The 12549-nt window shown below is 35.2% G+C and overlaps 1 protein-coding gene across 4 annotated transcripts in view; it reads left to right on the top strand.

Moving 5' to 3' along the window:
• The window catches only part of LOC110848592 (glycine receptor subunit alpha-2), a 41600-nt gene that overhangs the window by 17977 nt on the left and 11074 nt on the right, over nucleotides 1–12549 (top strand). For 3 of the 4 annotated variants that reach the window (XM_035851169.1, XM_035851170.1, XM_035851168.1), the window contains 3 exons: nucleotides 6193–6281; nucleotides 6748–6821; nucleotides 10877–11100. In XM_035851169.1, coding sequence (XP_035707062.1) covers nucleotides 6193–6281; nucleotides 6748–6821; nucleotides 10877–11100 — 387 coding nt within the window. Of the gene's footprint in view, nucleotides 1–4825; nucleotides 5135–6192; nucleotides 6282–6747; nucleotides 6822–10876; nucleotides 11101–12549 lie in introns of those variants that run through there. The other variant, XM_035851171.1, reaches the window with a different exon arrangement.

Genomic DNA, 12549 nt, shown 5'->3' with positions numbered 1-12549 from the left:
TAAAGCTATTTTGCTGCGGGATGAAAATTTCACTTGTTTTGTTTCCCAAAACAACAAAAGCACTATATTTGTAAAGTAAGTAAGATGTTTCTGACATGAGTAATTGAAACCATTAGTGGTCTCAGGCTCGTAAAGCCTGCATCACGTACCCTTGTTTGTTGTTGGTTTGATCTTTGACGGGGTGATTTGAGACGAATATGCAAATCTGATGTGCATCTGTCAATCTATGTAAATAAAGTTCGATAAATCTGAAATTCTGAAATTGAATCGTGACCTTTATATCGTGGACAAGGACGACAGAGTAAAATGAGTGATTGACGGCGATTTTGGTTTCGGAGGAGGAGGAGGAAAGCCAAATGTCACACTAGTTCCGGTCGCAGCGTGTTTGCAATGTATAACATGATGCGAATAATAATCTGGTTGGAGTTTCTTTGTCTCGAGTGAAAGCAAAACACATGCAGGAGAGCTGCATCCGGTCGTAGTTGATTCTGGATTACGAGATAAAATAAAATGAAGCAATGTTTGTTTAAGCAGGGGGAGAGACGGGATCACGATGTGATGTGAAGTGGAATTGAGATTTATGGCGGATGACTAACTCGGTTGGGCACGCTTAAAAATTGGAGGACTGAATTTTTGTTAAGGGGAAGGAAAGTTTCTGATATTTTTTAACAGTGGTGGTAAACTTGTGAGAGGGTGTTTCCACTGTGTAGTAACATTTGTAGTATTTTTTTTTAGAACTTTGATACATACGTTTTGTTACCAATTTGCATTATTTTAAATAGTTGCCATTGGACTAGAAAATTACTACAGATTGGGGTGGAATTTGTTCTAACTTTTTTATGATTACGTATTTGTAAGCAGTCGTTGTTTTTCTATTATTAATTTAAAGTTGCAAAAAAATTACTGTTTTATAAAATTTGCAAACTTATACACCGATTTGCAAATTTTTACACGGTCGAAATGATAATATATTGTTTCAGGTGCGTACTTTTTCTCAAACAAATATGCGTTTTGTACTATCTCTATATATGTAACTTGGCATGAATACAAGTCGCATTTTTCATAAAAGCGGAGGATATTGCATCCCCCCATTTTTAAGCGTGTCCTTTAACTGGGTGGGTGGTGGATGGAAGTGACTGCGAAAAAGTCATAAAAATTCGGCTCCATCCAAGCTCTCAAAAACCCAGTTGGACATCGGAATCAACGTCGAATCAAACCAGCGGGCAGGCAGAAAAGCACAGGCACAGATTTCGCACATATTTAATGATCTCCTCTTCTCTTTTATCTCTCTTTCTCTCCACTTTTTTTAGGGGTGGCAAACAGGCCAGAATTTCACTCACTTTTATGAATGGAGGGAAAACCTTGGAGAAAAATTTTATACAGAATTTTTTTTCGTAATGTTTTTCTCTTAGATTTATATCGTGGAAGGATTCGGGAATTATGGTGCTGCGGTTATGAGTACTTTCACCCTGCTTTCACCATATGCGTATTGTGATGATGATAATGGGGTGTCTTGTCGTCTCTAATTTTTTATCGCTTTATTACTATCATCACATCCTCCCTCACAAATCTTCAAGATGCAAATATGCGAGTGTGTGTCGAGGACAGGATAACACTTTAGAACTTGGTTTGTTGTATATTATTTCACCATTATTTAGAGAGATGGTAATAAAATAAGGATAATTTATTATGTTCTGACATACCATTGATATTCTTGGTCTTTTTTACTTCACAATTCAGTAAAATATACCTTGTGGCATAAAAGGTATACATAAGCTCTTAAGATAATTAACCATGCACAATCATATTTTCTAATTACCATATGCTTTAAATCGATATTTCCCAAATGTTCAGGTAAAAATTTACTTAATAAGTCCTTGTACAATGATAATTAAAATATAATGCCATATTTCAGCTGATTAAAAACCTAAAACATTAATTTATTAATCAATAATTTGTTACATCAAATGGTCTGCAAACTAGAAGAAATAATGCAAATTTTAGAAATCACCATTTAGAAAAAAATATGCAGCTATAGTCTAACGCCGTTTTAATATTTTGAAAGAGTATATATTAATAGCTACTATAAATTCAGATCGCCAACTGTTTACGAGCTTTTTACTTTCGTAATAATCTCGAACACTATGAATCACGTGACTTTGTTTCAAAAATAAAACTTCGATCAAACTATAAATCAGCAGCTTTTTGATCACGCTGTTTTGATATTTTAACTATATTTGCATATTAAAATCATGCTGTTTTCATATTATGAAGAAGCATAAATATACGCAAAGTTATTATACATATCTGTCCACCTACTCTCTTACATGACCAGTACTTTTTTACCTTCATAACGACTCTCAAATACTAAAAATCACTCACTGAGCTTTCAAAAATAGAACCATCGATACTAGTATGGAGACAAACCTTTATTTCTTATACACCACCATCAAAACCAAAAATCAAATTCAGACCTCTTCCAACTACAAGTAAAAATCTGCCCTACATTTTCTAAGAAAAAAATCGTCTCAAAATCAAATCCCACCGGCCACCACGAGACTTATCGATTTTCGAAAAAAAATTAAAAAATCAAAATTCCCCAGATCATGAATACATCAAAAAAACACTGCCCATCCTTATCTCTCCTCCTCCTCCCCTCCTTGAAAAAAACTTAACACGGTCACTCTTGCATATCTCCGTTTCATGTCCCCACCCACTAAATGATGCCCAACCATGCGAACCAAACCAAACCAAACCACTCAACCCACATACGTATAGAAATATCATTAATCATGCCATGCTCCATCCACTGCCCTGCTTAATAAAAGATGCCTCGCATTTTTTGCTTGTTATCATCCCTGTTCATCATCAATTCAATTGCGAGCAAGAGAGAGAAATAAAAAGAGAAAGCTTTACGAGGCGACTTTCTCTCTCCCGCACAAAAAAAAATCACAAAGATTGAGTAGTAGTCCGGTCGGTAAGGATAAATGTAATGGTTAATGGTCTGTAATCTTTAATCTTTCCCATCGCCGTCGTCTTCGTCTTCGTCATCGTCAAATCTGCAGCCGTGGCTCAAATTATTTTTGTTACGAGAAGGTTGGTTTGCTTGTTGGGGTATTTTATTTACCAGAAAAGACAAGATTAATCCGACATGGGACAGTATTTTTGGTGAATCCTGTTGGTCGTGGTCACGTCTGTCGAAAGAGAGAGGGACATGTTCGTGTGGGTGTGGTCGCTAAGTCTACGAGGACGATGAGAAAAATAGTAAAAATGTTCATTCAGGTTTCCACTTGAGGAGGGAAAATGTCCGGAAGATATGATGATGAGTTACGGAGTGGAAAGGGATAAATAAGGAGAAAGTGGGGAAAGGATTAATGGGGCAGGGTGCGAATTCAGGGCAGTTTTTGGGATTTTGTAGCATTTGTGATTTGATTTTTTGGGAGTTTTTTGAAGTAACGTTTTGTATTTTTGTTACTTAGCTTGAAGCATAGTTTGAGGGCAATATATTATTTCTACCGTGATATTTAGAGGGTACAGTTTTTACGAAACTGCAGCCGTTTCCTAACTGCTTGAATAATCATTCCTATTTGGGGATTTTTACAAAGCTTTTGCAGAATCTAATGGGTACAACTTACTTAAGAAATAAAAAGTTATTACTAAAATGGCGTCAGTGTTAAGCAAAAAAATGATTGCAAAAAATTGTTAAATACTATCAATTTTGTTTCACCCATATATCGTTACCAAAGATCTTTCAATAATCATTCACATACGGAGATCTACTTTCCAATGATTTTAACAAAAATCTTAACGTCTAGGAACCTAATTTATACATTTAATCTGCTAAACAAAATGTATTACCAAAACGGCGTCAAATTGTTAAAAAAATGATTGAAATTATGTAATATTTTTAATAACTAAAAAAATTGTGAAATAGTATCATTCACCCGAAGATAAATGACTATTAAAAATTTCGTAACCTTCCTGCCACCAATTTTGCCCCACATATATCAACATTTTCCATACCCTGCTTAATTTTCCCTTTTCCGCACAATTTGGAAACCCTGCCCCCGAAAATACTACTTGACAAGGATGAAATCAGAGATTTCGTGAGCTTAGTGTCATTTCCATGTCCATTTTCTCCAAAGGTTTCATCCAGAAGATTCCCTCTCTCTCTTTCCCGACATGCCATCCACTTCCAATTTAATGACACTTATTTATATGAGCCCAGACTCTTACTTACTTACTTTATATCCATTTTACTACCACGCAGTAACGAAATTTGACTGGTACATATATCCAAAATCCACTCGACCTTCCTCTTTGTTCCTCCTCTACATACATATTGTTCGGAATTTCGACGTAATAAATAAGGTCAGCTCAGCGAGCAGTATGTTAGTTTTGAATGTGGTTTATTATACGGGAACTAAACCCGTTAATCTGTTATCTTCCAGCGTACATAAATACACTTTCTTGCGATGGGGCTTATCGATCGCTGCGATATAATGAGCCTTGTCACAGTTTGCGGGTTTGTGGTCATAATTCACAGCTAAGCTTTAATCCAGTCCAGAATGGATGGATGGCGGTGGTCTGACTTGGCTTACGTACAGTACGTGCGTTCAGTTCTTCTTCTTCTCAAGCTAATAAACTTCTCGTCGCCGTTGTCCGTGGCGTCGGCCTGTTTGATAACTTTAAAAGTTGATCGAGGATGCAAATCAGGTGGTGGTGAAGAGTTTGCAGGAAATAATTAGGTGACGAGGCGAGGTCATACATCTGCTGGAGAAGATATTGCACTGTTATAAATGTGGGAATTAAATTGCGACGTATTTATTCATAGAACATGATTTCGTCAGATAAAACGGTTTACCCAGTTGGTAATAAGTTATTCAACGTGACCCGTTGTCAACAGAAAACTGTGTCAAATTTTTACAAAAATATGATAAATTGACTGAACAAACGTAAGAAATTGAAAAAAATCATTTCGCATTAATCGCGATCATCGTGGAAAGAAGTAAAATTAAGAATACTAGTTTTGTTGCAAAAAAGAGGTTTGCATTGTGTAACGCCATTTGTAATATATTTCTGCTTATTTTATATGCCAAAGTTATAAAATAGATTTGCAGCCGTTTCTGATTAGGTAAGATTGCAATTCTATAATTTTAAATATTTTTTTAACTCGCTAACCTTAAGTACAGATTAGTACTTTGTATGAATTATTAATCCGTAAACGGGTGTCCTTAGCTTTGGTAGAGTAGTATTTTTCTGCCATTTTTTATTTTCTATGAAACAAAATTTTAATAATAGTTTTATCCTTGAGTTCAAGATTATGACGCCCGTTTATAAAATAAAATTTTGTTTTATTATAAAAAGCATAATCAGATTCAGTATTTGGATCCCAATTTTCTTTAACAATTTCGTGTCATATAATAATTGATAATTTATTATATTATTACGGTGTCAATCGTTTACCGTTCGGTGTAAACCATTTACCATTCGGTGACTATAAATCAATATAATTTCTGTCCTATTACTTCCGTCAATTAATTTTCCCTACAAATTCGTTCCCAAACTGGTAACAAATTATTACCAGTAAACATTTACTTCCACCTCGTTTTAGAGTGTACCGTACTTACTCACATACCCGCATCGTTAATAAAACCAGATGCAACACATGGCACCACCGAAACTATGTAGAATTATTAATGTCGCCAGGTTGTTTGGGGGGAGAGAAAGTCATGAGACTATTTTCAGGCGGGGAAAGTGTGGAGGAGGATTTGAATATTTGAGCATGCTTAATTATTAATGGGCCATAGCTTTAACTGGACAGGCGAACCAGACAAATCTGCTTTATTTATTTTCCTCCCTGGACGAAAAACACTGATGTAATCTTCTCCAAACGATAAATCTTGTCGGACAATTTTTTTATTATGGATGGTCACATGACACTGAATCGATACGAGTGAAAAAATAATGCCCATTTTTCCCAACAATTGGAAACGAAACAAAGTGCAGTAAGGGTCCAATTTCATGAAAGAATTACGTTTCTCTCGGAAACATTGTGGGTTGGAAATTAATAGAGTTTTCCATTGTTTGGGATGGAATTGAAGCATAGTTTTGTACTCTTTGAGGAGATTATATGCATTCAAGTTGGTTTATATGTACGAGAGGTTTATTCTGTTTTATTTATAATTCCAGGTTGGGAGCGACCATTGAAGATTTAGGAATTCTGGACAAACTGCTAAAGAGGAATTACGACAGGAGAGCAACACCCACGAATCATTTGAGTAAGAGCAAAAAAATGAGCAAAAATAGACAAAAACATGCCGAAAACGGAATTGATTTATGTTTTAAGCAATCAATTCAAGTCCAAGAGTGGGGCAGTTTCATTTTAGGAAATTGGATGATTTTTTTCGGATTTGGGATGAATTGATGAATGTTGAAAATAGAAATACGTTCTGTTACACGGTTCAGTTTTCTATTAAGTATTACTTAAGTGCAATTAATATAAATACAATATGCAGAACCAACCTATAAAATAATTAACCGATTTATTATATCGATAAATTATTTTCGACTCTAACCTCCTACATTTTCTGTAAAATATTCATAAATCTTATGAATCAATTTAATTTTTCAGTCAATACTTTCTGCCCAGCGTTCCCCACTTCGTCATATTATAGAAAAATTACATTTCTTAAAAAACTCGTCAGAAATTGGTGATCATTACGATAAAACCAACTTTCTCCACAGATAACACCACCCCCACCAAAGTCTATGTAGAGCTGTTCGTCCGTTCTTTCGGAAGCCCTTCTCCGGTCACAATGGTAAGTGAAAGCCAACTCTGAATCACAAAATAAGTGTCTTTTTCGGCAAAAATTATAATTGTTCCCGAAACTAAAATTCCCCACCACGCTTAAATCAATTTCAACTTAATAAATTTAAATTTCGTGTCAATTTCTTCACAATTTCTTACCACTCTCGGTAACAATTTTTGTTACCACCTTATTTAGAGTGGTTGCGATATGGTTTGCATTTTTCTCCACATTCTTCCACGCAGTTTCCCTGTTACGTAAAAATCTCAAGTCTCAGTTTGAGTATGCCTTGTGCAATGTCATGTCAATCAACGTCACCCCCACCAATTTGAACAAGTAGGCAACTCGACGGGGAAGCACATCACGAGCAGAACACCGAATCTACCTACTCGCACATACACACAAAATACCTCCATATCTGCCGACAGACTGGACTTTCTCCTTGACTAAGAGTGCTCCGTGCTTGCTACCACCCACCTCTCTCCTCCTCAGTCAAGTGGCAGTTAGTCCGTTTAAATCAACAGAAATGTTTCTGATTTGCCAACGAGATCAAAGAAAAACGAGGGACGGTTTCTATCTCGAATGAATCCCAGGAGGGCTCCGTTTCGCTGGCAAATATGTCATTTTTAAATCAATTCGGTGTTTAAAACCTTTTCAATGTGCGCGTGTATAGTTTTTCTTTTACAGTTTGTCGTCAAGATATATTTTTTCTTGAAAGATTTCATACTAAATAATGTGCGACATTATGTTCAAGAATTGAATTGGGACACTAAAACTGTCGAGAATTATTAAGTTTCAATATTTCCTGAACTGATTTTTTTTTACAAAAACGGATTTTTTTGCAAAAAATTTGATTTTTTCATTTTCAAATTTGCAACGTGCAAAAAATTGTATCCTCGTTTACTGAGCCAACCATGACTTTCACTTTTATTTTTCACCAACCAAAAGCTTAGTTTAATGGCTACAAAAAATGCAGTGTTTTTTACAATTTCCATTTTTGCAAAATTAAAAAAAATCAATTTTTAACGTGCAAAAACGTAAGTTTACATTTTGACAAAAAAAAATCTTCCCATTACATTCATTTACTTGGTACCAGATTTTTTACTTTCACTTTTATCTCTCACCATCCCAAGGTGGCTTAGTTCAATGCCTGCAATAAAGTGAAATGATGTCCATCCTTACACTTTTCCTTTATATGATCAGCTCAGTTCAGTAGCAGCTGGAGACCAAGTGCCAGCCAGGCCAGCCACTAGAGAAAGCTTATGTAGGTTGTGCAACATTTTGTTTTTGTGACTCTCTCTTTCAAGTGGATTATTAGGCCCTTATCTGATCCATGGGACTCTAAATGGTGTACTGTCCGGCCAGATTTTGTAATTTATGGGGTGGGTGAAAGTCTCGTTTTTCGCATTCATCACTCCTCCTCCTCCGCTACCTCATTTCTCGTCGGTTGGATTGTGCCTTGAATTTTCCGTCTCGCCATAAGTTTTAAGGGTCTCCAGAGTGGCAGAGTAAAAAAGATAAAGGCTGCCAAACAGGGTCCTGCAAGACGGAGACAATTCTTGGACGAGGGAAAGAAGAAAACTATAAATGCACTCTGCTCAACGGACTGAATGTTAAGCGTTTCTAGTTTACTGTTTACTTTCTTCCGGTCTTTCTCCTCCTCGGTTTGGCTGATGCGTGGCTGGTGGATTTGTAGGGTTCGGAAACATGGTGGGGTGCTTGATTAGGAAATTGTATCGTTTAGATAGAACTATGTGGAAGCAGGGTTTTTTGTAACTTTGTACCTTTGCAAATGGCATATCTTCAAATCTCTTAGTTATTATGAAACTCATATATTTTACAAAGGGCGTTTAACCGTTTCAATTTTTTATTTTTTACTTTTTACGAAATGCATTTCATATTACTCGTATTTAAAACTAAACATGAGATGTTTTCACTGGGAATATGATCAACCCAATAATTAATAATTATGCTACCTGTGTGCTGCTAAATATTTTATTGGAAACACGTATTTTTACAAATGTCATTCAGCATTTGCAAATTAAATTACGAACGACACTTTTTAACAAATTGTTTAATATAATTCGAATTACTAATCCTAAGTATTTAATTAGACTATTTTTCAAGATAATTAGTGTCGCCATTTTATTTGTCTTAAATTAAAAAATATGTAGAAAGCATTCTAAAATTGTAACAAAATGATAATGATACAAATATTCAAACGAATTAATTTTTACAAAAATGTACACCCTAAAATATTTTGAATAAAAAAGCTTAATAGAATCCTTACCTTGTCAAAGTACATCTCGAATTAGAATATTTAAAATATTAAAATATTTAAAATATTTTAGTGGAAGAATGTTACCTACATAAAATAATGTAAAAATATATTAACCTTATTCGCAAATCATGGATAAAAATGAAACGTCATTTACGTATCTGGAAATCATGTGTATTTTTTGCCATCAGTCTCACAAACTTGTAATCGGTGTGCAATCACTACAAACAAAAAACACTACGAAGTGTCAAATTTCTAAAACAAAAAAAAAAACGAAAAATTTGCACGTTTAAATTTAAAAAAGTACCCCTCGTCACTCGTTACGAACCCTGCATTTCCTCCTTACAAGAAAAAGTCGAGTAGTGTGTGATCGTCTTTTCCTTTACAGTCCAGTACTTCCCGTTCATGTCGGGTCTTCCACACTGATTACGTAAGATTAGATCACACTACAGAAGATAGGGCATCATCATTTTTATAAAAATTTAGAACAGAAGCAAAGCAGAATTGGATTGGAAATCAATACGATGCGAACTTTCTCCCAAAAACCAGATCCGTTTCACCACTTAAGCAAAGCCGTCCGGATCAAGGATCAAGTACACACTGGCGGAGAAATCATCTCAATTTACATGTTCTCAATAATAAAATTTGCCCACTTTCTCCGCAGGGTAGACAAAAATCAGCCTGAAAGCGAGCCTGAAATATTTACAAAGACAGCTGCCCTGATACGTTTATGGGGTCTTTCGACTCGCAAATTTACGTAGAGTGCGGGGTAATCTGACCGATTTTGTGGTGAAAGTAAGGAAAATGCATGAAGCGCCCTTCAGGGGGAAATACATCGTCGATAAATCAAATCTCATTCCATCTCGGGGAGTGTAAAACGCGGTCAAGCGAATCAAAACGAGCATCCACTTTTGAGCTAAAGACCACTTCGGGGCTCCCATTATGCCCTCGTCATCCTGTTATAGGTTCCTACATGCATGCGATCCTTGGTGGGTTGGGGGTAGGGTTGCAGAAAATATGTAAAAAGTCGGAGAATCCAAATTCGGGGAAAGTGGGAGAAAGTGTGGGTTTCATAAATAGACTTTCTTGCAGCTCAGAGTAGAGGAAAAGGTTCGAAACGTTCGTTATTTAAATTACGAGAGGTCACGTGGAGACTTGTTTTCGAAATCTGGAATGCTTTTAAATTGAATTTGTTGTAAATCACAAAGTTTATAATTTTTGAAAAAAGTTATTCATAAATAAAATTTCATAATTACGGATTATCAATATCATCAATGAATTGGTCACAAATTTCTCCCACCTCAAATGTATGTAGCTTATTTCTCTCGGATTTCTAAACAGTTTTGTAAAGTATAGACACATATTTCGGTTAAATGGGTCAATTAAATTGCATTTAAATGCTGACCAGCCCTAAACTGTGTAGCTTAAAAGGTATCATCTTGATAAGAAAAATTGAAATTAGTTTAAAATTGAGTGGAATTTTTTAAATATTCATATTGGATTCACGAAATCTTTATCTATTCGAACAATGCTACGTTTAAATTGACCTTATTTTTACTTTTGTCGTTAAAATATTACACAAAATTATTTACGTAATTTTAGCATTAGTTTGTAATAATTACGAAATAGTACAAGAATCCTAAAACCATCAATGTTTCCCTTTTCAAAAAACGACACCCTGCTCCACCCACCCACTTGCATCAAGAGATCTCCAATATTCATTCATTTCCAGGGGATAGGATTGCCTTGCTTGTTTTCCTCTAATTCTTCCTTTTGTATTTTCTCCCAGGATTACAAAGTGGATCTCTTCCTCCGTCAGAAGTGGAGAGATGAACGGTTGCAAAGTCCGGAATTCAAGAGACCGCTTGATCTGAACGATCCCAACTTGGTGAAAGCGATTTGGAAGCCGGAAGTCTACTTCCCCAACGGTAAAGAAGCCGACTTTCAGTTCGTCACTGTTCCAAATGTCCTCGTCAGAATCAATCCCAACGGCGACATTCTCTACATGCTTCGGTAAGTGGGAATCTTGAATATTCGTACTTTTGCAGGGTGGTGAAAGGTCTGTTGGGATTTATTAATTTGCAAGAGTGGGAATTTATTTAGGCAATAATTTGACTTCAAATTGCACACTTATTCTGAAAGTTGTGTTTAACTTTGAAAACCCGAAATACACATGAGAGCTAAATATATTCTCTGATAATAACGATGTAATTTCTAGTTTTAAAGTCATTGAGGCAATTCACACAGTCGTTGATAACTTGTAAAATAAGTAAGTTTTGTAAAATAGTTGTACAAACTTTTACAGAATAAAAAGACTTCCTTGATCTGAGCAAGTTTACAAAAATTTATACGCATATTTTCCTTAAAAATATTTGTAAACTAATTTTCTTCAGAAATATTTGTAAAATTTTGTAAAAGTTTGTACATAAGTTTACAGAATTTACTGATTTTACAATGTTAACCAAGGCCTCCGTGAATTACCTCATTATCACACAGAAAGCTACCATTTGACATAAATTACGAATTTTTTGGGCAGCTCATTACTCCACATTAATTGGATTTTAGACCTGTTTCGCCTAATTTTGGGGAGATCCATGTTACGTACTTTCACCAGACGACGTAACCCTGCAGCCCAAATTCTGACAATGCTTGCTCGTCCTCGCTGTTATATATATTTTTTTACGTAACGTGTTCCTCGTTGCTGGAGAAAGTCCATCATTTGTTGAAACCATCCTTATTTTATTTATTTAAAGGAAACAATTGAAAAGAGGAAAAAAAGTAAATATTCTTTGTTTTCTGTTTCGCAAAGTTTTTTCTCTCCTTCTTTTCCACAGTTTGGAAACAAAAACATCTTTTTTCTATCTAAAAGGATTTTTGATTCGCTTCGTTCAACTTGAAATTGTGGAGAAGAAAGGCAAGAAAGAAGGGAAAAAAACTTCAAAGTTAAACTTTTTGGGTGGAGAAAGGGCTTATGGAATCGGCATGTTTGTCCGTCCGAGCCAAAACGGCTGAACTGATTAAGGTTTAATTTTGCACACATGCATGTTAGACAAGGATAAGTTCGAAAATGACAAAAATCACAATGCATGAGTTCAACGATACAAGTTATATTTTTGGATACAGATTAAAAAATATTAGAATTGGAAGGTAATACAAAAATTTAGTTTTATGTTCCATCCTTTTAATCCAATCCCTAAGTACATCATTCGTCAATAACGATTTAAGATGTGCACTTATAGATTCTTTAGATTCATGTCATAAAATTACAATAATGAGTAAATCAAATCCCACATATATAAACAGAACTCGACCATTCATGTCATAGCTTTGCTATAAGATTCATCTTCATCACAACATCATGAAACAATGTAACTTAAGTTAGTTATACTTTAAAGTACAGCATACAAAAATCTGGCTTCAAATCCACCTTACAAACACTTCCCTGTTCTGAAAGATTAACTC

Source organism: Folsomia candida, unplaced genomic scaffold, assembly GCF_002217175.1.
Source record: "Folsomia candida strain VU population unplaced genomic scaffold, ASM221717v1 Fcan01_Sc004, whole genome shotgun sequence".
NCBI classification, from domain to species: domain Eukaryota; kingdom Metazoa; phylum Arthropoda; class Collembola; order Entomobryomorpha; family Isotomidae; genus Folsomia; species Folsomia candida.
The sequence above is the reverse complement of the archived record's forward strand: the minus strand, read 5'-3'. Positions and strand labels throughout refer to the sequence as shown.